Below are 23,215 nucleotides of genomic sequence, written 5' to 3' on the forward strand. Positions count from 1 at the left end.
CGAGATGGGTTAAAGTCATTGTGTTTAAAGGTTAGAGGAGGGGCCATAGTAAAATGGGTTAAGTTTAATCCTTTGTGTGTTTTTTTGAAAAATACTGTTCTTGATTTATTTGGTACACCTGTTTCCTAGAAACTGAACTACCTTTTAAAGTTAGGAATTATGCACTGTGCTGAGAAACTTGGATGCATATAATGTTTAAGTATAATGTGTGTATTATATAGTACATATGTGTGTGTTCTTTCTTTAATTTAACGTCTTTTCACTTTGAATGATATTAGACATGTCATGTGTGTGTGTGTGATTTGGGGTTGGAGATGGTGGTTAAATGGGTATACACAGAAAAAAAGGGATAAACTGGAACAATGGAACCAACAATTTGTAAATATCTGTGTAACAGCAATTAACAACATAAACACCAATTATAATAAAGATATTAACAAAATTCAATATTGGAAGATCGCATCACAGAAACACTCCTAATGGACTATGTAACAGGAATTCGGCAATTTCAGTCAACAGTAATGTGTGTGTGAATGTATGTATTAAAAAATATATATCATGGTCGGGTCATTTGTTTTCACTCTTTGCTTTATTGGCAAAGAAATGATGAATTGATAAGAGATATAACTCTTGCTGTGATAACATCACTTTTTGTTGCAGTTGACAGAGAGGAACAGACTCACAGATCAGAACCGGTGGATATATTTGGTAAAGTTCTGTGGATTTTTGTTAATTTGTCCATTACCATGTTCAGTCTTTTATTTAGTTATCACTTTGTAACAGTTTTACTTATTTGTCTATTAGCATGTCCAGTGTTTGTTTTGTTTAGTCATCAGAGTAAACAATTTTATTTGTACTTGTTTTATTTAGTTGTCAGTGTAAAGAGTTTTATTTATTTGTCTGTTGGCATGTTTAGTGTTTGTTTTATTTAGTTTGTAACAATTTAGTTTGTGCAGTTCATGATTGTTTTATTTAGTTTGTAACAATTTAGTTTGTGTAGTTCATGATCGTTTTTCTTTACCAGGGATATGGAGATGAAGTACAAAAGAGAATTAGTGAAACAATGACTCTTTTTCCATTTGATACTTTTATTCCTGTAAGTGTAAAAACCATCAGTACTATAGCCAGCCTTTAGAAAAAATTGATTTGGAGTCTGATGCTAAAAATTGAGAGCAATCTCAAGGCTCACTGTCATTTTTTAAAAAAAACATGGCAAGAAGTTCCACTTGGATTGCAGCTACATTGTTGCTTCATCACTTCTGACTGTGAAGAACTGATGTGCTTTAGAAAACTTAAGGCTTAAAGTTGTTCCTTAACATCGTGCTCTACCTTTTCCATGTGTAGGTTCTCTATTCACAGCTCAAGAGCAGATTTTCTTTTACTGGTTTGTTCCACTTTGTTGTTTTCTTGAGTTTGAACTCTGTATTGTTTAAAGAGCTGTCAACATCATCAGGTTCTTTGTTCAGCAGTGCACCAGTTGCAGGGGAACATGTTTAAAAAGAGACTGAAAGTTTAATTCCACGCACGAGATATTCTTTCCTGGTGTTAGATGACACACATAGAACACATGCACACGCACATGTACGTGCGCACATGCACACACCTATCAAAATCGAGGGAGTTTGTTTGGTTTTGAATTAATTATATTCTGGTGTATGTTTCAGGGGAAGATGACTCAATCCTGTTGCCTACTTCACCATAGGAAGAGTGACTTCACCTGCCAGTCGAAGCAAAAACTCTCCTGCGCAGCAGATTCCGAAGAGGCTGGGTCACCCTGAACGGAGGCTACCAGGCACACCAAGATCCCATCAGGACACTGGAGAGAAGACACCAGACTACCATCTACCGCCTTCGCACAGGACACTGCGGCCTCCGAGCACACCTGAAGAGGACTGGAGTGGCAGCCACATCCCTATGTGATTGCAGCCAGGCTGACCAGACCCCATCCCATATTCTCCAAGACTGCACCCTGTATGAGAAGATGCGGCAGCAGTCCTGGCCTGGGGGTGCTGACCTCAACACCAAGCTCTGGGGGACGGCAGCCGATCTTCACCGGACGTCCGAGTTTGTGGCATCCCTCGGACTTCGACCCTGACTGCGTAGCTGTCAAACGCAAAGAAGAAGAAAAAGAAGAAGACCTGCCAATCCTTCAGTAAAAAAATAAATAAATAAATAAAAGATGCACAGCTGAGAATTGTTTTAAGAACAACTGTTTTAAATTTCCACATGAACATTGAGAAAGAATAATAAAAACAAAAATAGGTGGACACAGACTTCAGTTTGTCATACATTGACACACACACACACACACACACACACACACACACACACAGTTACCATGACACGGAAGCCAAGTCACAAAGCTATTCTACTTTGTAAAGAACATATTTCTGTTCGTTGTAGTTTGATACATCCCCCCAACCTATTTGCTCCTTTTATGAATGGGCTTATAGCCTAACACAATAAGCCATTCATTCATTCATTCACTTACTCTCACGCTCGCTCACTCTCTCTCACTCTCTCTCTCTACTCTCACTCACTCTCACACACACGCACATACGCACCTGCATGTTTATCTGTATGTTGGTAACTAGGTGAGGTAACCATATTGTTTCAAACTTGTACGAACATAAATTTGCATTATGATCTTCCATTTTGTATCACATTGTCAGATACCATTTGAAGATGAAATCACTGGTACTTGTGAAATGTGTATATTTTCAGATACCATTCGGTGGTACTTGTTTCTGTGAAATACATTTGTAATATACTTTTAAAGGAAGATGATGGAATGAATTATTCAAATTTACTTGAACAAACACTTGGTCCTGCTGTGTGTCAGTGGAGAAAGAGATGAATTTTGCATTAACAAATTGATGTTTATGTAAAATTACTGGATAACCAGTATTTGGGGAATTAGAATGTTGTTAGTGATGGTTGAATTTTCTGAAATGATACATTGAAGTGAGTTGCTTCTGGAATTATTCTTGTGTACAGCTATTTATTAAAGGTATGTTTACTCCAGCTAGTTCCAGATATTGTACATTGTGTTTTATTTTTTGGTTAAATGGTGTTAGCTGAGCTGCTTTTTGGTCCTTTTTTTTTCTTTCTTTTTTTTCAGTGCAGTCTTTACTTTTCATAATGTGCCTTGCATCAAATAGAAATCTCATTTGTGTTGAATGAAATTTCCAGCATCATGTCATAACTGTTGTATGTCTTGATTAATCAACTATGCCTGTAAATATATTTCACTTCCCTGGTGTGATGTTCATCTGATGAACAGAATTGACAATGAAATCATCTCAGCAACATGTGTCTGTGACTGGTTTTAGCAGTGGAATGAGTGACACTGTGTTTCGGTTCGTACTATTACTTGGCTACATGATGCTTTACGCATACATTGAAGTCACCTTTCCAACATGTGTTTGACAGCATCAAGCACCTAATACCTATCTCAACAGTGCTCCTCAGGCATCTGCTGATCCCTTTAATTGTGATACAAACCGCAACAAAGTGCTGAAAAGTTTCCAGAACAATGCTGGAGTAAGCAATGGTCTGGTATTGACTGTAATAATGGTAGCACTTACCAGAACTCCAAATACACTATCTGTTCAGCATTCATTTGCACCACCGTCCACCCTCCTCTATCCAACCTGTTTTCATTCCTCTGACTTTGTTCTTCTGCTTTTGCCTCCTCCCCATCACATGTTTCTCCACACACACACACACACACACACACACAGCACTATCTAGCTTTTCAGCATAAATCTTTGATGAACAATATTGTGTCCTTGCTGTTAGTAAGGTGCATACAGTTTCCCTAAAGTCAGTCTGATCATTTCAGTTTAATGTATCTTTTAGGAAAGCTTTCATTGTTCATTTCACCCAAAAAGACTTGAATAAATAAGGTATTTTTTTCAGTGGTGTTATAAACATTTCTTTTTCACATTGTACATTAAGTTGTTATTCACTGTACAGGTAAACAGACACTTAGTTTATTGTTATATAATAATTACCTGTGCTTCTGACTTAAACCTTCCCACATATAATTATTTTCCTGTTCCTCTTTTATAGAAATTTGTTTTTCTAAGATTTTCTCAAAGTGAATTTGAGTTTGGTGTGTTTCAGTTTTAAACCATGTTCATAAAATTCATAAAATTATTGACATGAAAGACATGTTCTTTGCCGCCTTTTGTCATTAACATGGTCCACTGGTTCTGATTTAATTCACATGTAGCAGACATCAACAAACAAAACTGAACTACCCTTCCAGAAAAATAAAAAGATCTCAGTCTTGTTAGTCAAAACACTTCATACTCACACAGGCATGTTAATAGCATCACTGGTGTGACTTACACTATCTTTCTTAATGCTGGAGAACACCAAAACACAGCTGCTTGGTACGACAACAAAAGTAGGTACCAGTTACCATACACCTTTATGATTTAGTTGTAGCATGTCATTTGGCAAAGTTCACAGGACATGCAGCCCTTTTTGAGTAAATTCAACAGTTATTGTTCAACCATAGTCCTAATCGATGAGGATCAATGTAGAGATTCTTTGATACCCAAAGATAAACCCACCATGTTACCAACAAGTCATTCAGGTAATACTAATATTTATGCAGATGTTGGTGACAACGAAATATGTGCAGGAGATTAACAAAGACAATTTTATGTTTTATGACTGCCCAACACAAAAACATGAAGTGACCACCAGAACAAAGCTGGTTTATTGAAACTGACCGCTGGAGATAAGGTCACTTCATGAGAGAGAATGTCTTAACTTTCACTGACAATGTTAAATTCCAACTCAAATATTCACAAAATGAATTTTCCTTGAACATGCAAATGTAAAGGTACCATGGAAATTGGATGGCAACAGTTCTTAACTTTCCTTGGCCTGGTAAAATCTGTGTGAAGTAGTACAGCAGTGGGTCCTTGCCATTGACACACACACACACACAGGGTGATGGGTGATTTCCAGCTCATTTTGGTGAAGTGCAGTTTACTGCCTAATAGATGAGTACTCATCCCCACCTCCAGGTTTGATATAATTACAAATTAGAATTTTATCCCACCACTGATTACGAAAGTGAGATGGACTTTAGAAATGATAATCAGGAGGTCTGTTTGTGTCAGATGGAGATCATCATCCCTCAGCAGCCTTTCTCCCGTCACCATTAGGTCTGTGATGGATAAAGAGGTCAAAGTCAAGACATGAAAGCGATCATTTCAGTACAGCCAGCTGTATGCTTCTTGACCCCTTCACACTCCTTATCACAACTCTTGACATTCTCATCCCTTTGTCATTCTTCATCCTTGATTCAATATTTGAAGGAGTTTTCCTTACATGCCATTTGGTGTACAATGTTTTGTGTGACACATTTATTTGTATGACATTTTGAGTGTGTGACATGTTTTGAGAATGACAATGGACTAATGGAATGGAGAGGAGGAGCCTTGGATAGCGTTGACAGTTTGTGGTGCCACAAAGTGTCATGTTTATCCTGTGTCTGTGAGTAACATGAACGTCTTTCTGCCTTGGATGTATCTGAATGGAGAATTGTCTGCGTGGAGTTCTGGTCACAATGAATCTCCCGGTGTTGTGCATATGAGCCTTCTCAGTGGCTGGGAATTTGTTGTTGCTTCTTCAATCATAATTTTTTGTTTGGTCTGTGCTGATAGCATGGCTGTTTTCAGAGGGGCGTCTGTCTTGGACAGTGTGCATGTCTGATTCACTGAGCAGCTGGCCGTTGAGGCACTCGTGATTTGCAGAATGTTTCAAGTAGAGGATGTGTTTCATGCTCTGGATCACATTGTGGCTTATGAATTTGGGAGTGGATTGTTGACATTACCTTCATCTTCAAGGTTATTTCCTTTTGATGATGTTTGTATCAGACTTCCGAGTTAGTTGCTTGACATGTGCTATGTGGCCATCTTTACTTCTGAACAGAACATGACATAAACCCAACAGATCATTAACCGGATTAAATTCTGAACTTTGAAACGTTGTGTCTCACAAGTTAGTGAGAAGGCAGTGTAAGACCATGACAGTTCTTCTGTTCATATAGATAGTGAAATTTTGTATGGCATGTTGACAAGGATGAGTAAGATTCAGATAGAGGAAAAACTCTGAGCAGATTGTTTTATTGTCGTTAATTTTTATTTGTTTTGGTTTTTTTCATGTTAGGTTTGAAGTGTATTGAATTTCTTAATATATTAGTTAACATTTGTTTTATAATAATATACAGAGTAAATAAATATATATGCAGAACTTTTTATTCCTGAAGTCTGTGTGTTGTGTTATCTGGGTATTAGAACTGGGTTGGGTGGGGGGGGTTCTAGTCAACCTCTCTTATAGAGCATGTGACACTCCTTTCTGATCAGCATATACTGAGATAATGAACGTGACATTGTTCTTTTTTTAAATGTCACCTTTCAGAGAGCATTTCTTTTATCTGTTTATCATGGATCAGAAAACATTTCTTTTTACTAGTTTGCACACTGACCATTGCAGCTTTTAAGTTATACAGAATACTTTATTATCTGAACAAGAGAAATTCATATGTGGTGTAAAACAGAAAAAGAATACAAGAAAATCACAGTCATTCAACATGTATGTAGATAAACCATATTAAAATATCAACCTAGGGCAAACCATCATTACAATCAATAATCACAGTAGACAACAACAGAAACCCTTAAAAAGTAATTTAGAGTAAATCATACATACACTATCACAGCCATACACATTTTTGAGTCAGTGTGTTGCTTCATCATCTATTGAGAACAAAAAATTTTTGAACCCAGTGTGGCCATCCTTTGCTCAAAAAAGTGACCACTGATTATTAGGAAAAATTTTGAACGAGATGGCACGAACCTAAAAAGTTCTTATGTGAATACAGTATGAGCATGTATATATTTCCGCACTGAGTATCAGCCAGTGTAATTGTTTTATTAGTAGTTTAATTGGGTTTCACTGACTGAAAGTGCTGTATCTGGGCTTTAAAAAATAATTGTCAAACAACCTAACTGAAAATTTGTCGCAATGACATGATTTATTTACAGCATGTGACACCAGAATACATTCCTTTGGCATGGGTCAACTATTCCACCACATGCTTTACCTTTTTATAACACACAAGCAGAATCATTTGTATAAAATACTGTTTGAAAAAAAAAAAGGCATACACAACTTTTTTTAATAATGGAATGCTAATGGGCAACTCACAATTTGTTTCCAAACAATTTGTTTCCAGAAAAATAAAGCACCACAGAAGCGCTCAGAACACAAATCCAGAGAGAGGGAGAGAACAAAAGTTTAAAAAAAATAATACACGCAAAGTGACTGGGAGGACAAGGAATTAAAAGTGATACACCTCCCTGAAAAATATACAAACAAAAAACGGTCTGATTACAGCAGTATAAAAAGTATTTCCAACAACAAAGGTGTGGATGCTTAGTTAAAAGGTCAAAGGTCCCAAAGCTTTTTACAGCCATAAGGGCAGTGGATTCATATAGACTACAGTGTCTAGGGCTTAGCATATGAAGGCATGGTCTGATCCTCTGATGAACACTGGATCAGAAGTCTGAGGCCTAACCAATTCTGCCACAGTAGTGTGGATACTGCGGGTACTGAAAAAGTTGTCATCCCCACAAAGGTAACGGGAGACTTCTCTTACTGGGTGGTACATGGTATTTTGTGGTTTGATTTCCAGTTCAACATGTAATTTACACCAATATGAATCACTCAGTCCCCTCACCAGCACTGATTAAAGCAAAAATGTCAAACCTGTTTCCTGGGCAAAAACATCAAAACAATTTCCTGGAATTGCTACCTCCCTTGAACCAAAATTAAAGATATTTAAATATATGCATGTGCAAAAATCAAATGAAAACTGGTCCAGCAGTGCGAGAGAAATCACTCACACACATGCACACACACACATACACACTGACATTCAGATGTCCTATTTCCCCACCGTAAAAGCCATGTTGTCGTGAGGAACAAGCTATCAGAATGGTATCATAAAGTAATGTCGCACTTCAGCATCCTAAATTCCTGGAGCTGAATTTAGGATGCTCAAGTGTGACTTCACTCTCGTTGCCTTGGGTTCTTTTTCAGTGCGTCAAGTGTATGCTGCACACAGGACCCCGGTTTATCGTCTCATCCGAAAGACTAGGCGCTCAATTTGATTTTCCAGTCAAATTTGGGAGAAAGGGCGAGAGCGGGATTCGAATCCACACCCTCACGGACTCTGTATCGGCAGCTGAGCGTCTTAACCATTCTGCCACCTTCCTCCACGCCGTTTTCAATCAGCCTGAACAAGCCATTATACCTGAGCAAAGCATGGCTCGGTTGTGTGCAATTCGACTTGGGAATTGCGCTTTAGTTTATGTGCAAGCCAGTACAAGCAGGCGTGCGCTCGCGATTTATCTGATTTGAAAACAGATTAAAACCAATGTCTGTTCTCAGCATCCGTGTGACGATCCTACGATGTGTTTTGCGTGTTATCGTCATTCTACAGTAAAAAGACGTAGGAAACAAGGACAGATAATCGACGTCGCGGGGAAGTGCACGGTGTGCAGTACTACTTGAGAAAGTGAAGACTCTTTTTAGAACAAAATTGCAGGTAATGTCACTCAGTTACCATGAATATATAATGCATTTAATAACTGTTGTAATTTAGTAAGAAATGTGTGTCTGTTAGACATAAAAGAAACCAGCCCAGAAGAATTTAAGAAAAGTTTGTGGCTTTTGCCTGGGCCTGAAACTTTGCATCTCGACTCGACAAGGATTTCACGAAAAATCAGTTTGTGAACTTTTTTTTAAACTCACAGTTTTAATTTTTATGGGACGAAGTTGAAAAACGCGTTGACCTAAACACACATACAGAAAGGCTAAAATATCTTAAGCTCCCTTCACAAGCAAGAAGGGTAAGAGGGGACTTGATACAACTTACAAGCGTATAAAATGTATAATAATGTTGATGACATTGACAAAGCATGTTTCTATTTTGATCCACAAACTAACATTGTCACCCGTAACAGTACTGACAAAATTCAGAAGCAACATTATAGTAGCAACATTAGAAAATATGTTTTTAGTTACAGAGTAACTGACAATTGGAATAGACAAACCACAGAAATCAAACATGCACCTAACATGAATGCCTTTAAAAAGCTTATTGATGACCATGATATCATAAAGAAAACAATGTTTGACTTGGGAGTACCTGACCAAAAAAAATAACAACAAAAAAACAGACAGGGCGTATAAAGCTGCAAAGCTACGATGCAAGCATCGCCCCTAACCAGAATCAGAACCAGAACCTGACGAGGCGTACAAAGCTGCAAGGCTACGATGCTTGGCATCGCCCTTAACCTGAACCTGAACAGGCTACTTAAAAAACAACATTTTTTGGTTATGATGAATGAAAGCAAAGTTCTTGCAGAAGTGTACTTGTGTATCCCACCCAACAACAAACAAAACAAAAAAAGAAAATAAATAAATAAAATAAACAGAAAGAAGTGAAGATGAAGATTGGATGGGGACATGAAAAAGGCCGAGAGGTCTAGGCAGATGACCTGCCAGTCCCTACACTACTACTACTACTACTACTTATATGCACACTAAATGAAAATGTGTATTTTGCAAGAATCATAGATTCTTACTGGCTTCACTTCATGTAAACGTTAAACGTTCAACGTTAGTGTGGTTTTGTCTCACGAAGACAGAAGAGAGTACAAAAAGTTTATTGTTTCATAATTGAAATGATATTTCCGAATTCCACAATTATACATGTACATCAGTGCTGTTGTTAACACATTTTAAAGCTTCAGTTTTCTTGAATTACTTGAAAAGCATGGATCTCTCTCTCTCTCTCTCTCTCTCTCTCTCTCTCTCTCTCTCTCTCTCTCTCTCGTTTCCAAGTATTGCATATTTTCTTGGTTTAAACTGACTGAAGGATTCAGAGAAAAAAATATAGTTTTTTGTTGTTGTTGTTTTGAAGCTAAAGTATATGCATTTATGTTGTTGCCCCCTTGTCAAAAGACCTTTCTTGGCAATGACAATAAATAATTCCAGTGTCCAGTGTCTCTCTCTCTCTCTTGTTCATTGTTGCATTGATTTATTAAATTTAAAATTATTATTTTGAATGAAAAAAGATGGGTCTTTTTGAACAATGAACTCTTGGATATCAGTGTTCATGGAACATTTGTAGAATGTCAAAAAACAAAACACGAACAAAAACACCCAAAAATGCTAATTAAATTAGGCCTCTAGACTTCTCATTAGTCTGAGGCGATTTATGAACATGATTTATAATGAATCAAATACAATATGTTGTGCAGAATCAGCCAGGAACAATGGAAGTTCCATTCAACCTGAAGGAGAGTTTACATAATGTACTCCAGTCATGTACGGGAGGAATCTTCATTGAGGACGTGTGTGATGAATACTTTCTGCTGACGAAACGCTTCCTGCCTTTTAGACAACTGGGTTTTAGTTGTATTGAGGATTTTCTGCGGTCTGTTCCTGATGTAGCCAGGTAAGCTTTCTCATCTTGAACTGACATTTGATAATTTCTTTGTATTCTACTTCCAGACCAGTGTATGATATATAAGTTTTAATAATGTTACTTTTCATTGTGTAGCAGTTTATTTCTAATTAAATAGTTAATTATCTGTTGGTAACTACTTTTTTTCTTCTTTTTTTTTAATGCATATATGTTGATTATATCACAGATTCGTTGAGATGAAAATTTTGAGACGAGAGCTGAAACTGACAGAGATGCAGTGTCTGGCAGAAGTCACACTCATCAGTATTTTCACACTCGCCCATATTTTCTCCCCATACCAGACGTTGAGTGGTGGTCTTGATGCCAGTCATTCAGATGAGAAGATAAGCCAAGGTCCCGTGTGCAGCATGCACTCAGTGCATTTAAGAGAACCCACGGCAACAAAAAGGTTATCCCTGGCAAAATTCTGTAGAAAAATCCACTTTGGTAAGAAAGCAAATACGCTTGCAGACCAAAAAAAATAGGGACAGAGGGGGAGGAGTCGGGTGAGGGGGGGGGCAGGGGGGGGGGGGGGGGGCGCTTACATTGTAATGACCCATTCTCCTAGGGAGAACAGCCTGAGTGTCACACAAAGAATATTCTTATGACAGAAAGAGTACATAAAGTACAAGTCTTGCAAGAACACTGCAGAAAGAAGCATACGACTTTAGGAATGGTAGTGGATGAGAACTAGAATTCTAAGAACGCACAAAGTATTTGTATGCATGCACACCTACAGGCATGCAGACAGTTGCATTGAAGAGTACATAAACTGTCCGCCCTCTAGCTCAGTTCAGAAAACCCCACAGGGTACACATTGCCACCTCTCACTTTGGTTGGAAAGGTTCGACACTAGTTCATCAGTTGACTCCTTGACCACTCTCCCGAGATTAACTTAACAGTGATGCTGTTGCAGATTGGAGTATTCAGTCCGTGAGCGGCGCATGACGGTACATGGTGTTGGTGATTTTAAGTTCACGGGCCTGCAGAATCAAAACGGGCAAGGCTTCATGCCATTGCCAAGTACATCAACACGAAAAGTGGAGGGTATGAAGAAATTCAGAGAAATTGTTTTGTTTTTTGGTTTAGTTGCAGAGCAAGCAAAAGATATTGTTTGTTTTTAAGCAGAAATTTAATCTAGATCATACTTTAGCCATATATGACACAGGTGCAGCACATTTCACAAGCTCTTGCAGACTTTGGTTGTACTTGGGAGTGGAATTATTTTGGCTCCTTTCATGGGAAGGGTCCATTGGATGGTGAAAGTGCTGTTGTCAAGCACCATGCCAGCAGTGCTGTGAAAGCTGGCACTGCCACCACATCGACTGCCAGGGAACTCTTAGACTACTGGCAAGGAAGAAAGCTGAACAAACAGCCAGGAGAGGACTGCCAGCATTTCCTACACACATTCTTCTATGTGCCATCTGAAGACATCAGAAGGCAGCATGGGAGAGGTGTGAAAACTGTCAAAGGTATACGTGCCCTCCATGCGGTGAGATGCGTGGAACGGAACCTTTTGCTGACCAGGGAACTGTCCTGCGTCTGTGAGCACCGCTGGTCAAACACTGGCCGTGCTCAACAGAAGCAGTGACAGGACAGTGGAGGACCCAGTGTCTGGATGTGGCAGATTATCAAAGAGTAGTGGATCCACCCAAAGTGCCAAGTCCTCAAACTGCCATCCTTTCCCAAGACCATGATGCCCCCCCTCCCCCCGCCAGCACTCCCCAAGACCATCACCCCCCACCCCCCTCCCCCCGCCAGTACTCCCCAAGACCATGCCCCATCCCCCTCCCCCCGCCAGCACTCCCCAAGACCATGATGCCCCCCCCTTCTCCTGCCTGCACTCCCCAAGACCATGCCCCTCCCCCTCCCCCTGCCAGCACTACCCAAGACCATGATGCCCCCCCCTCCTCCTGCCAGCACTACCCAAGACTATGCCCCACCCCCTCCCCCCGCCAGCACTCCCCAAGACAATGATGCCCCCACCCCCACCCCCACCCCCACCCCCCCGAACCCCTCCCTGCCAGCACTCCCCAAGACCGTGAGGCACCCCCACCCCCACCCCCACCCCCCGTACCCCCCCAACCCCTCCCTGCCAGCACTCCCCAAGACCTTGAGGCCCCCTCTCCTGCCTGCACTCCCCAAGACCTTGATGGAAACAAATATAGGTGGAAATTAATTATTTAACATTTTCAAGAAACTGGGTCTCTTTCATATAAAAATTGTCATATATAGGAACCTTGGCATTCGTATTCAAGGAATGAAACTTTCATGATTCTCTCTAATTGTCCATGTCAGTGTATAACAGCAAAATGTACGCATTGTTGACAATGAAATCATTGAGAAACGTGCTGGAATTCAGGGTGAATGTGTTGCTTTCACTTTTCTGTCATCTTTGGTTTCCATGTTACAAAACTGATGAAAAATATAAAATGAGTCCCTCATTTTCACTGATCTATAAATGTATTCCTGAGAGCTGATTTCAGAATCATTGATAATCACCATGAATTACAAAGTTGTTGTGTTTTTTATCAGAGTGCACCCTTTTTTTTTCTTTTTTTTTAAATCAAATTGTCACAACTCCCATTTTCACTGAAAATTTGACAGAATCAAAAAGAGAGTTACTACTTTTTAAAAATTGACAATTTGCTGGTTGTTTTGATTTGTTCTGAGTCAAATAGATGGAATTTAGTTATTTAACATTTTCAAGAAACTGGATCTCTTTCATATAAAGATTGTCATATATAGACATATGTTTTGGTCTCTGTGTTACAAAACTGACCTTTCCATACATGCGGTTATTCCCTAAGCTGTGGTGGAAATGAGGGCAGATTTTATCATATATTGTAATCAGATGCTCAAAACACATGGTAACTGACATATTACAATACAATTTTAAAACTTTTTGAGGTTATTATTTTTGAGGCCCTATGTCAGACTTACGGTACCCAGTTCTGGAGAATGACTTTCGTAGTATTGTTGACTACTGATGTAAGTCTGTGAGGGCTCTTGGAAATCTGATATTGAAATTAATTTGAATTGTTGACCAAGTTATCAAAGGATATTGGTATTGATAATGTAAATTATAATGCAGTATTTTTTACTAGTATAGGTTATCAAAGGATCTTGATGTCATGGTGTGGGGTTATGGTCTTGAAACAGTGTAAATATACGAAAGATGTTTTTATATTGCAGTACACAGCGTGAAGCAAGGCATCCTAGTGAAGCAGGAGGCAACAAGTACACAGGCTAGTGACACTCCACTGAATATAAAGCCAGATCACAGAGGGGTTTACACCCTATGCTTCCCTGCTGGGCGGAAACCAGAGGATCTTGTCGGGGTACGTCCTGTTTAACATTTTTGAACAAGCGACCTTTATCCTGTGCTTTGTTGAACAAGCGACCTTTATCCTGTGCTTTGTTGAACAAGCAACCTTTATCCTGTGCTTTGTTGAACAAGCAACCTTTATCCTGTGCTTTGTTGAACAAGCGACCTTTATCCTGTGCTTTGTTGAACAAGCGACCTTTATCCTGTGCTTTGTTGAACAAGCGACCTTTATCCTGTGCTTTGTTGAGCAAGCAACCTTTATCCTGTGCTTTGTTGAGCAAGCGACCTTTATCCTGTGCTTTGTTGAACAAGCGACCTTTATCCTGTGCTTTGTTGAACAAGCGACCTTTATCCTGTGCTTTGTTGAGCAAGCAACCTTTATCCTGTACTTGGACTACCACTAACAAGCTGTCCTGTGATTGAAGTGCCGGGCTTTTTATTTCCAGCTATGAAGCCTTTGTTAAATGTGTAGGAAGGATCTTTCTTAAATGAGAGGCTTAGAATGCATCTTGTCTTTTCATCTGTCAAGTGTCATGCTGGGGAATTTTATGCTCATCCATGATATTCCATGGTTAAAATTTCATTTTCTGCTGGAAAAAAATCAACAAAACAAAGTATTGGCTGTTCTCATTTTGTGTCAGTAGTTATTCTCTTTTGGGAGACTCATTTTTAGTGGTTGACAGTGTTTTTACTGAAATAAGCACCTGGTGTGAGTTGCTTCATCATGTCTTTGTGAGTAGAAATTGGTAGTTTGAGGAGATTGAGATGCTGGTTACAGATATGCCAACCCTGCTGTTCTCAGTGGTACTTTTTTCACTTGATTGCCCTTGAGCCCTCTCTTTCACTGGCCAAAAAACGATTCTATCACCAAAAATTGAAAGACAGAAAATAAAAGGTCATTTTGTTATCCCTGTTACAGGCAGTAGAAAAGCCATTTCCGAGATGTATGCAAGTACGGGGTGAAAATGGTGGGAGAGGAGGGCAGTGGGTGTGGCACTTAGTTGTGAAGCCGCAGATCGCTGCTGTTGCGACACTACTGCCAGTATATCCCATGACAAAATCAAGGGGGGGAAAAAAGAATGACCACCTTTTTCTTGACTATGATAACGAAAGGCCCATTTCTTATCAGTGTTGATCTAATGGACACTTGTGCCAAACATTATACGTTATTTAGATCTGAGAGTGAAATGCGTCATTTTGATCAAGCTGAGAGATTAAATTCTCATTACAACGGCTTCACAAGATTCACCTCCTGTGTTTTGGAGATTAACTAATTTTGACAGGGAACACACACACACACACGCACACATACACACCACACACACACACGTAGACATACGCGCATGCACATGCGCACCCATACACCCCCATTGCGCCTGTATGTATCTGTACATGAATAAACAAACCCTTGTTTTAGGTGTTGGAATCAAATAGGGGTGGACAAAATTTGTTACAATCATATTCATAAAAAAAAAAGAAGAAGAAAGAAATATGAATCTGTCTTAATGCAGGCTTGTGATTTATGTTACAAAGAAAAGAAAGTGCAGAATCAGTGGATACTGTATAGTTTATTCAATATTGTGTTGTATTTTTCCTTGTATGTGCAGACTCTTGAAGAGATGTTCAGTGTGGCTGGAAAAGTATTTGAGACCTACGAAACAGTAAGGTATGTTGATGTATCAGGTAATGGATTTTTACTGTTCGGCGTGAGAAAATATGGCATGGAGTGAATCCATAATTCCAGAGTGTGTTCACTCTCTGTTTAAGTGTATGATTAGTGATTACTGAAGAGGATTAATGTCGAGGTCCTGGAGCAGGCTAAGACTATCAGCATCGAGGCAGTGCTGCTAAAGACCCAGGTACGTTGGGCAGGGTACGTGTCCAGGATGGAGGACCACCGCCTGCCCAAGATCGTGCTGTATGGCGAACTGTCCACTGGCCACTGTGACAGAGGAGCACCCAAGAAGAGATACAAAGACTCCTTGAAGAAAGCTCTCGGTGCCTGTCACATTGACCATCGCCAGTGGTCCGCAGTAGCCGCTGATCGAGAGACCTGGCGACGCACCATCCACCAAGGTGTCTCCTCCTTCGAAAACAACCGCAGGGCCAGCCTTGAGGACAAACGCAGAAGGAGGAAGAACCACGACGCTGCAGCCGCGAACCCAGACCAGACTTTCCCTTGCAACCGCTGCGGCCGACTCTGCTTTTCCCGCATTGGCCTTGTCAGCCATGAGCGTGCCTGCATCAGACGTGGACAACGCCCTTCCTAGATCTTCGTCAGCGAAGCCAGGCCATGACTGAAGAGGATCTTTCGTGAGTGCTGAGGAGAATCATTTGTGATTGCGAAGAGGAACCTCAGTGATTGCCATTGAGGATTCTTGATGATTGCTATCCCCACACCCACAGTGGGCAGTGTGGGGCATCCTGACTTGAGTCCTGACAGTGATACATTACAATCTACAGAATTGTTCTCTCCCATTTCACGAGAGAGGGGAGAGGAGAAGATGGCATACTTTCTTCTTTTCATTTTTTCTCTCTCTCAGTATTTTCTGTTTCTCATGTGTGATATGTTTGTGCGTGTGATGCTTTTCACATCCTTTCATCAGAATTATGTCTGTGACATGGTGAACGGGGGTAGAGGTCATAAATAATAAAATATGTTTCTGTTGTACTCCGAATAAAACTTCGAAACTTTGATTTTTCTTCTCCCACACTCTGTCTTTTTTTTCTGTCCTTCTTTCTGTTTGTTCATATTTTTTGTTGTTTTTCTTTCTCTGCAATAGACTGCATTCTGTTCATATTAGTGTTTTACACAAACCTAGGCAAGACTCCCAAGACCTGATCAGTGCATGGGATGTATGTGAAGATAAGACATCTGCTCCCTTTTTTAATCTGGGTGGTTTTTTTACAGCAGATGTGATGCGACCTAAATGGATCAATCCACATATTTTGATATCTTAAAACCAAAATTGAAACTGAAAACTTACTTTTTTTCCTTGTTCTTTTTCAGTATTTTTTGTTCTTGTGTCAGATGTGTGTGTACAGTGCTTTTCACTTCCTGTCCTCAGATTTTTTATCTCCAATATATATGTGTGAATGCATCCCCACACACCATCCCTTTCACTCAGCTTTCACATGAATTTACAGGGTTTTGGGGGGTGTTTTTTTGCTGGGCTTTTTTTTTTTTAATATTTTTTTGTAAATAATATATTTCATATTGTACTTTATGTCTTAATGTATTGATGTGTGTAACCCCCAGCCCCATCCCTTTCACTCAGCCTTTTTGTGCTTGACTTTTTTTTTTCTTTAAAAAAAAAATATATATTTTAAACAATATTTTTATTTTTATATGTTCTCTTTCAGATCTCCAAACTGGTCTTTCTATGGTACTGTATATCTGTCAGGTCAGGTCATTAGATCTGCTACTGGTAACCTGTAATCCAGTACAACCTGTTCAGGGTCGGGTTGCCGACGACTAAACCGGCACTCCCACCACTCCCTTCTGGGACTGGTGAGGCGGGTGGCTAGACACCCTTATGGAGATCCATAAAAGGGCGTCGGCTCAGGAGAGCCACCGACGGCCATCTAGCTCCACCGTGCTGTGTGCATGCCACACGCAGTTGGCCCCCGGGGTGTGTCTACCCATGCATGCGAAGTCTGGATCCGGCAGAATCTGCGGAAGAAACCTATCGGTTCAACGGAGAGGAAGGCGGTTACAGCAACGCACTGTGGAGTGCAGAGAGCAAGATGAGACACCGAAAGGATATCTTGGTCATCCACTGCATCCGTGCTCATCCTCCAGTCGTCTCGACTTAGTCTTGCCACTGGAAATTGGTGGACCCGGACGAGAGAGTGAGGTCGACGTTGCGCAACTCCTCTTCACTTTAAACAAACTCATCGCGCAAGTCATCAGTCATCCAAAATGACCTTTCATCCTTCATCATTTCATCACCCCCAAGTCCTGTGGCGACAGGCGAGCGACGAAACGACAGGTGTGGGTACACTGGCAGTCGCAGCCGCAGACCTGCACGCAGGCGGCTCAGGCCATAGGGTCGTTCTTCGTCGACAGGAGCAGCGATGGAGCTCGGCAGCCGTCTGAGCGTCTGAGCAGCCCTCTTTAGGAATGCACTGCTCACCTCCCTAGCATGAGGAAGGGGCTAGAAAAGGTGCCCTAAAAATTGCCTGCTCCATATCACCCTGGCCAGCATACCGCGGCTGGCGGGGACCCTACATCAGCGGTCGAAACAAAGAGAAAGAAAAGAAAAAAACAAGGATCGTTCCTCTCACCATTGGTGCTTGGAACATAAGGACTCTCCTGGACAGAGATAACGCAGACAGACCCCAAAGGAGAACAGCACTAGTTGCATCCGAACTCGCCAGATACAATATCGACATCGCAGCCTTGAGTGAGACTCGGCTTGCAGGCGAAGGCGAGCTCTGTGAACGGGGATCTGGTTACACCTTCTTCTGGAGTGGACGAGGAAGCGAAGAGCGACGTGAGGCTGGTGTTGGTTTTGCAGTAAAAACAGCACTTGTCAGCAAGCTAGCTGGAATCCCAAAGGGAGTCAACGATAGGCTTATGACCATGAAACTCCCACTGGCATCTGGCCAGAAGCACCTCACCATTGTCAGTGCCTACGCCCCAACCATGACCAACCCGGATGAAGTGAAGGCGAAGTTCTACGAGGACCTTCACTCTGTCATTGCTGCCATCCCTAAAGCAGACAAGCTCATCATTCTTGGGGACTTCAATGCTAGAGTTGGCTCTGACTACATCTCCTGGGATGGAGTGATTGGAAAGCATGGTGTGGGCCACTGCAACCCAAATGGATTGCTTTTGCTTCAGACATGTGCAGAGCACGAACTGCTGATAACCAACACAGTTTTCTGCCTCCCTACCCGTAACAGGACGTCATGGATGCACCCTCGCTCAAAGCATTGGCATCTCATCGATTATGTCATCGTCAGGAAAAGGGATAGGCAAGATGTACGTGTAACAAAGACCATGTGCGGCGCCGAGTGTTGGACAGACCATCGCCTTGTAGTCTCGAAGCTGAATATTCGAATCCAGCCAAAGAGACGCCCCCAAGGCCAGAAGGCTCCAAAACGGCTCAACATCGCTAAGCTGAAAAACATCACCATCAAACAGTCCTTTGTGGAGCTGCTGGAAGATCGTCTGGAATCCGCCTCTCTGAACAACCAGAATGTGGAGTCTGACTGGAGGACCCTGCGTGAGCTGATCTATAGTACAGCTTCAGAGACCCTGGGACCCATGATCAGAAAGCACAAAGACTGGTTTGATGAAAACTGTGATGAAATCAAGCAGCTTCTGGATGAGAAACGCCGTCTGCATCAAGCCCACCTGAGCAACCCAAAGTCCACATCAAAAAAGGATGCGTACAATGCCATCCGCAGGACTGTTCAGCAAAAGTTACGCCAGATGCAGGATAAGTGGCTGAGTGACAAAGCTGATGAGATCCAGGGATATGCTGACAGGCACGATATGAAGAGGTTCTACGATGCCTTAAAAGAAGTCTACGGCCCCACATCCTCAGGATCATCCCCCCTCCTCAGTGCAGATGGGAATACCTTGATCACCGAGAAGGAGAACATTCTCGAACGATGGGCTGAGCACTTCAACAGTGTCTTAAATCGCCCTTCCTCCATAAATGATGAAGCCATAGACCGTCTCCCACAAGTCCCCACCAACGAAGCACTGGACGATCCGCCAACACTTCTTGAGACCCAGAAAGCAATCCGTCTGCTATCCAGTGGCAAAGCACCTGGCTCAGACTCCATACCAGCAGAGGTCTACAAGGATGGAGGCACTGTGCTGACTGAGAAGCTTCATCAGCTGTACTCACTCATGTGGAAAGAAGAGACGATCCCCCAGGATTTCAAAGATGCATCTATCATTCACTTGTACAAGCGAAAGGGGAACCGGCAAGCCTGTGATAACCATCGGGGCATTTCCCTGCTCTCCATCGCAGGCAAGATACTTGCCAGGATCCTACTAAACCGCCTCACAGCACACCTTGACCAAGGTCATTTGCCTGAGAGCCAATGTGGATTCCGGAAAGAGCGCGGAACCACCGACATGGTGTTTGCTGCAAGGCAGCTGCAAGAGAAATGTCAGGAGCAAAATGCTGATCTGTTCTCCACCTATGTCGACCTCACTAAGGCCTTTGACACCGTGAGTAGAGAGGGACTGTGGAAGATCATGGCCAAGTACGGATGCCCTCGGAAATTTATTTCCTTGGTCAGCCAATTCCATGAAGGCATGCAGGCTCGAGTCCAGGACAATGGTGAAACATCTGCTCCTTTTCCTGTCACAAATGGTGTCAAGCAAGGCTGCGTCCTGGCTCCAACGCTGTTCAGCCTCATGTTCTCTGCAATGCTTACTGATGCCTTCAGAGATGGCGATGTTGGAATTGGCCTAAAGTACCGAACAGATGGCAAGCTGTTTAACCTCAGAAGGCTTCAAGCAAAAACGAAGGTCATGACAGACATCATCAGAGACTTTTTGTTTGCTGATGACTGTGCCCTCAACGCTGGATCTGAAGCTGACACGCAACTCAGCGTCAACAAGTTTGCCACTGCCAGCAGGAACTTCGGCCTTACCATCAGCACGAGGAAAACTGAAGTTCTCCATCAGCCAGCCCCAGGGAAACCCTACGTTGAGCCCAACATCACAGTCAACGGTCAGAGACTCAGTGCGGTGGAGCGGTTCACATACCTTGGCAGCACACTGTCACGAAATGCGACCATCGACGATGAAGTGAATGTCAGGATTGCAAGAGCAAGTGCAACTTTTGGTAGACTCAATGCAAATGTCTGGAACAGAAGAGGCATTAGTCTTGAGACCAAGCTAAAGGTCTACAGAGCAGTAGTTCTCCCCACACTACTGTACGGCTGCGAAACTTGGACAGTGTACCAACGACATGCCAAGAAGCTGAACCACTTCCACACAACATGCCTCAGGAAGCTACTGAACATCAAGTGGCAAGACAGGACCCCAGACACAGAGGTGCTCGCAAAAGCCACCCTTCCCAGCATCTTCACCATCCTGATGCAGTCCCAGCTTCGCTGGGCTGGACACGTGGCGCGCATGCCAGACCATCGGCTGCCCAAAAGGCTCTTCTATGGCGAGCTGCAACAAGGGAAGAGATCACACGGAGGTCAGAAGAAGCGCTTCAGAGATACTCTGAAGGTCTCTCTGAAAGCGTTTGATATCAACCCTGACTCCTGGGAGGAATCTGCAGTGGACCGTAACAAATGGCGCGCTGCTGTGCACAAAGGCGCCAAGTTGTGCGAGGCCAGCAGGACTGCTGCAGCTGTTCAGAAGAGGCAGGCCAGAAAGTCACGGGCAAACAAGCTCCCTGACAATGATATGCCTGTCTTTGTCTGCCCCAACTGTCAGCGAACATTTCGTGCGCAGATTGGACTATTCAGCCATCTGCGCACTCACAGATAGACTCATGAGCATCCTTCCCCCCACCCCACCACCACCCTCTCCCCATCCCCCATCTGGATGACAACGATGGTCATCATCGATCTCGATGGACACACCACCACCATGTGTGTATGTGTTCATTGTCCATCATTTGTTATGTCCTGTCTGCAGATGGATCTACGTGTGCTACAGTGACCTTCAGTCAGTCCAGCGGGCATTCAAAATGTTCCAGCATCTGGGGATGAAGGTGGCCTCGGAAGCAGCACTCAAGATGGACAGAACGGGAAAAGGGACAGAGAAACGAAAGTGGGAGGGCACTGAACAGCGGGCGGCACCTAACATCGCACCTCGAAAGCGAAGAAGAGGTGATTCATAACCTTTCATTTGATCAGTACCTTTCCAGTCAAATTTGATATGGCTGCAATTCACTGGAAAGCAGACACACACTTCACAGTATTTCTAGTTGTTACACTTAAGATTAATATCCGTGCACATTCATGATTTCTACACTTTTTGTATACTAGGACAAAAGTAATCAGCTGGAAATTAAATTACATGTGATATCACGTTCATTTATTGCCTCAGTATGTTTATAGATTGCCAGTTTACTGTAGTATCAGTTGTAATGTACCTGTTGACAGGTTGCTGAAATGATGATAGATTACTGGTTTTGTTCATGTTACTAAGTGGGTGAGGAGCCAGGCAAGAAAAGAAATAAACAGTGAGTTCACTTCAGTCTTCAGTCTCACACTCTCTCAGCAAACAGAAAAAAAGACATAAGGAATTTTCCCCTGAACCAGTTATAATTATAAAAACAAAAATTTGGATAGAAAATTTCCTTTTTTTCACTCACGCACACTCTTTTCACCTGGAAACAACAGTTATTTCAATTATGGGGGTTTTTTTTCAACCAGGGAACAAATTTCTTGAATGTCACAATTCACAATTCTCTCTGGGCACAGCTGCTTTTTGCTTCGATCCAATCCACAGGATCACACTCAATCCTAGGCCAGCCAGTTAACAGTCTACTTAAGTAAACAATGTCAATGTCCACCCCACACAACTCATGGGACGCTCTGGCGCCTCCTCCTCCACTGAACACAGACCAGTTCCACAGGGGGTCCCTCCACTCCGTGGCCGGTCAACATGGAACCCTGATAACATTTTTCTCTTGGCACTCCATTCAGAATTCTTCCTTCCTTCCCACTGAACAAGTCTCCAGCTACTCCTCTTCAGTGTTCCCCCTTTCATTTCACTGTCCCCTTATGTTCTTTTCTTACATTTACTGTCCTTTCACACCACTCATGCATTCATACCATTTTCCAGTTAACAATACAATATTCATTTAAGAGAGTTACATCTTATAAATGCACAGAAAAAAGTATTGATTTATCACAAAGCAAAACCAACAGCTGTTACTACCTTCTCAATAACTATTTAATCACAAGTTGAATTTTAAATGAAATTATCCAACAACTAACCATTGAATAAACGACAAAAATCAAAACTTAACAATTTTTCCCCATCTGATGTACGGAACAGTCAAGGCTTCACTCCGTCTCAACAGACGCACTTCACCCGAGCTCTGACAAATTCAGACTGAGATTACTGCACATACATATACCCGCACACACACATGAACATGCACAGCTCATGATTCACCCACACTTGCCACGTGCAGACCATATTTTCACATTCATAACAGGTATTTTAAATATAAAATTGATATTTCTCTTTTCCTCCTGTCTGGCCACAGGCACTTGTAACTCACTCTGCCATAGTTCACCATTGGTAATGCCTCTGATGATGATATGCATACTTATCGTGCCTAGCTTTGGTTAGAGACCAAGCTCTAATCGCAGAGTGTGTGTGT

The 23,215-nt window shown here is 42.0% G+C and overlaps 1 protein-coding gene across 4 annotated transcripts in view; it reads left to right on the forward strand.

Annotated features, from left to right (window-relative positions):
- The first annotated feature begins 8,568 nt into the window (after window positions 1–8,568).
- The window catches only part of LOC143296892 (uncharacterized), a 44,889-nt gene continuing 30,242 nt past the window's right edge, over window positions 8,569–23,215 (forward strand). For all 4 annotated transcript variants that reach the window (XM_076608880.1, XM_076608883.1, XM_076608881.1 and 1 more), the window contains exons 1-6: window positions 8,569–8,635; window positions 10,356–10,552; window positions 11,478–11,608; window positions 13,757–13,902; window positions 15,497–15,555; window positions 21,514–21,707. In XM_076608880.1, coding sequence (XP_076464995.1) covers window positions 10,371–10,552; window positions 11,478–11,608; window positions 13,757–13,902; window positions 15,497–15,555; window positions 21,514–21,707 — 712 coding nt within the window. In that variant the 5' untranslated portion in view covers window positions 8,569–8,635; window positions 10,356–10,370. The remainder of the gene's footprint in view (window positions 8,636–10,355; window positions 10,553–11,477; window positions 11,609–13,756; window positions 13,903–15,496; window positions 15,556–21,513; window positions 21,708–23,215) is intronic.

Source organism: Babylonia areolata, chromosome 22 (assembly GCF_041734735.1).
Source record: "Babylonia areolata isolate BAREFJ2019XMU chromosome 22, ASM4173473v1, whole genome shotgun sequence".
Lineage (NCBI taxonomy): Eukaryota > Metazoa > Mollusca > Gastropoda > Neogastropoda > Buccinidae > Babylonia > Babylonia areolata.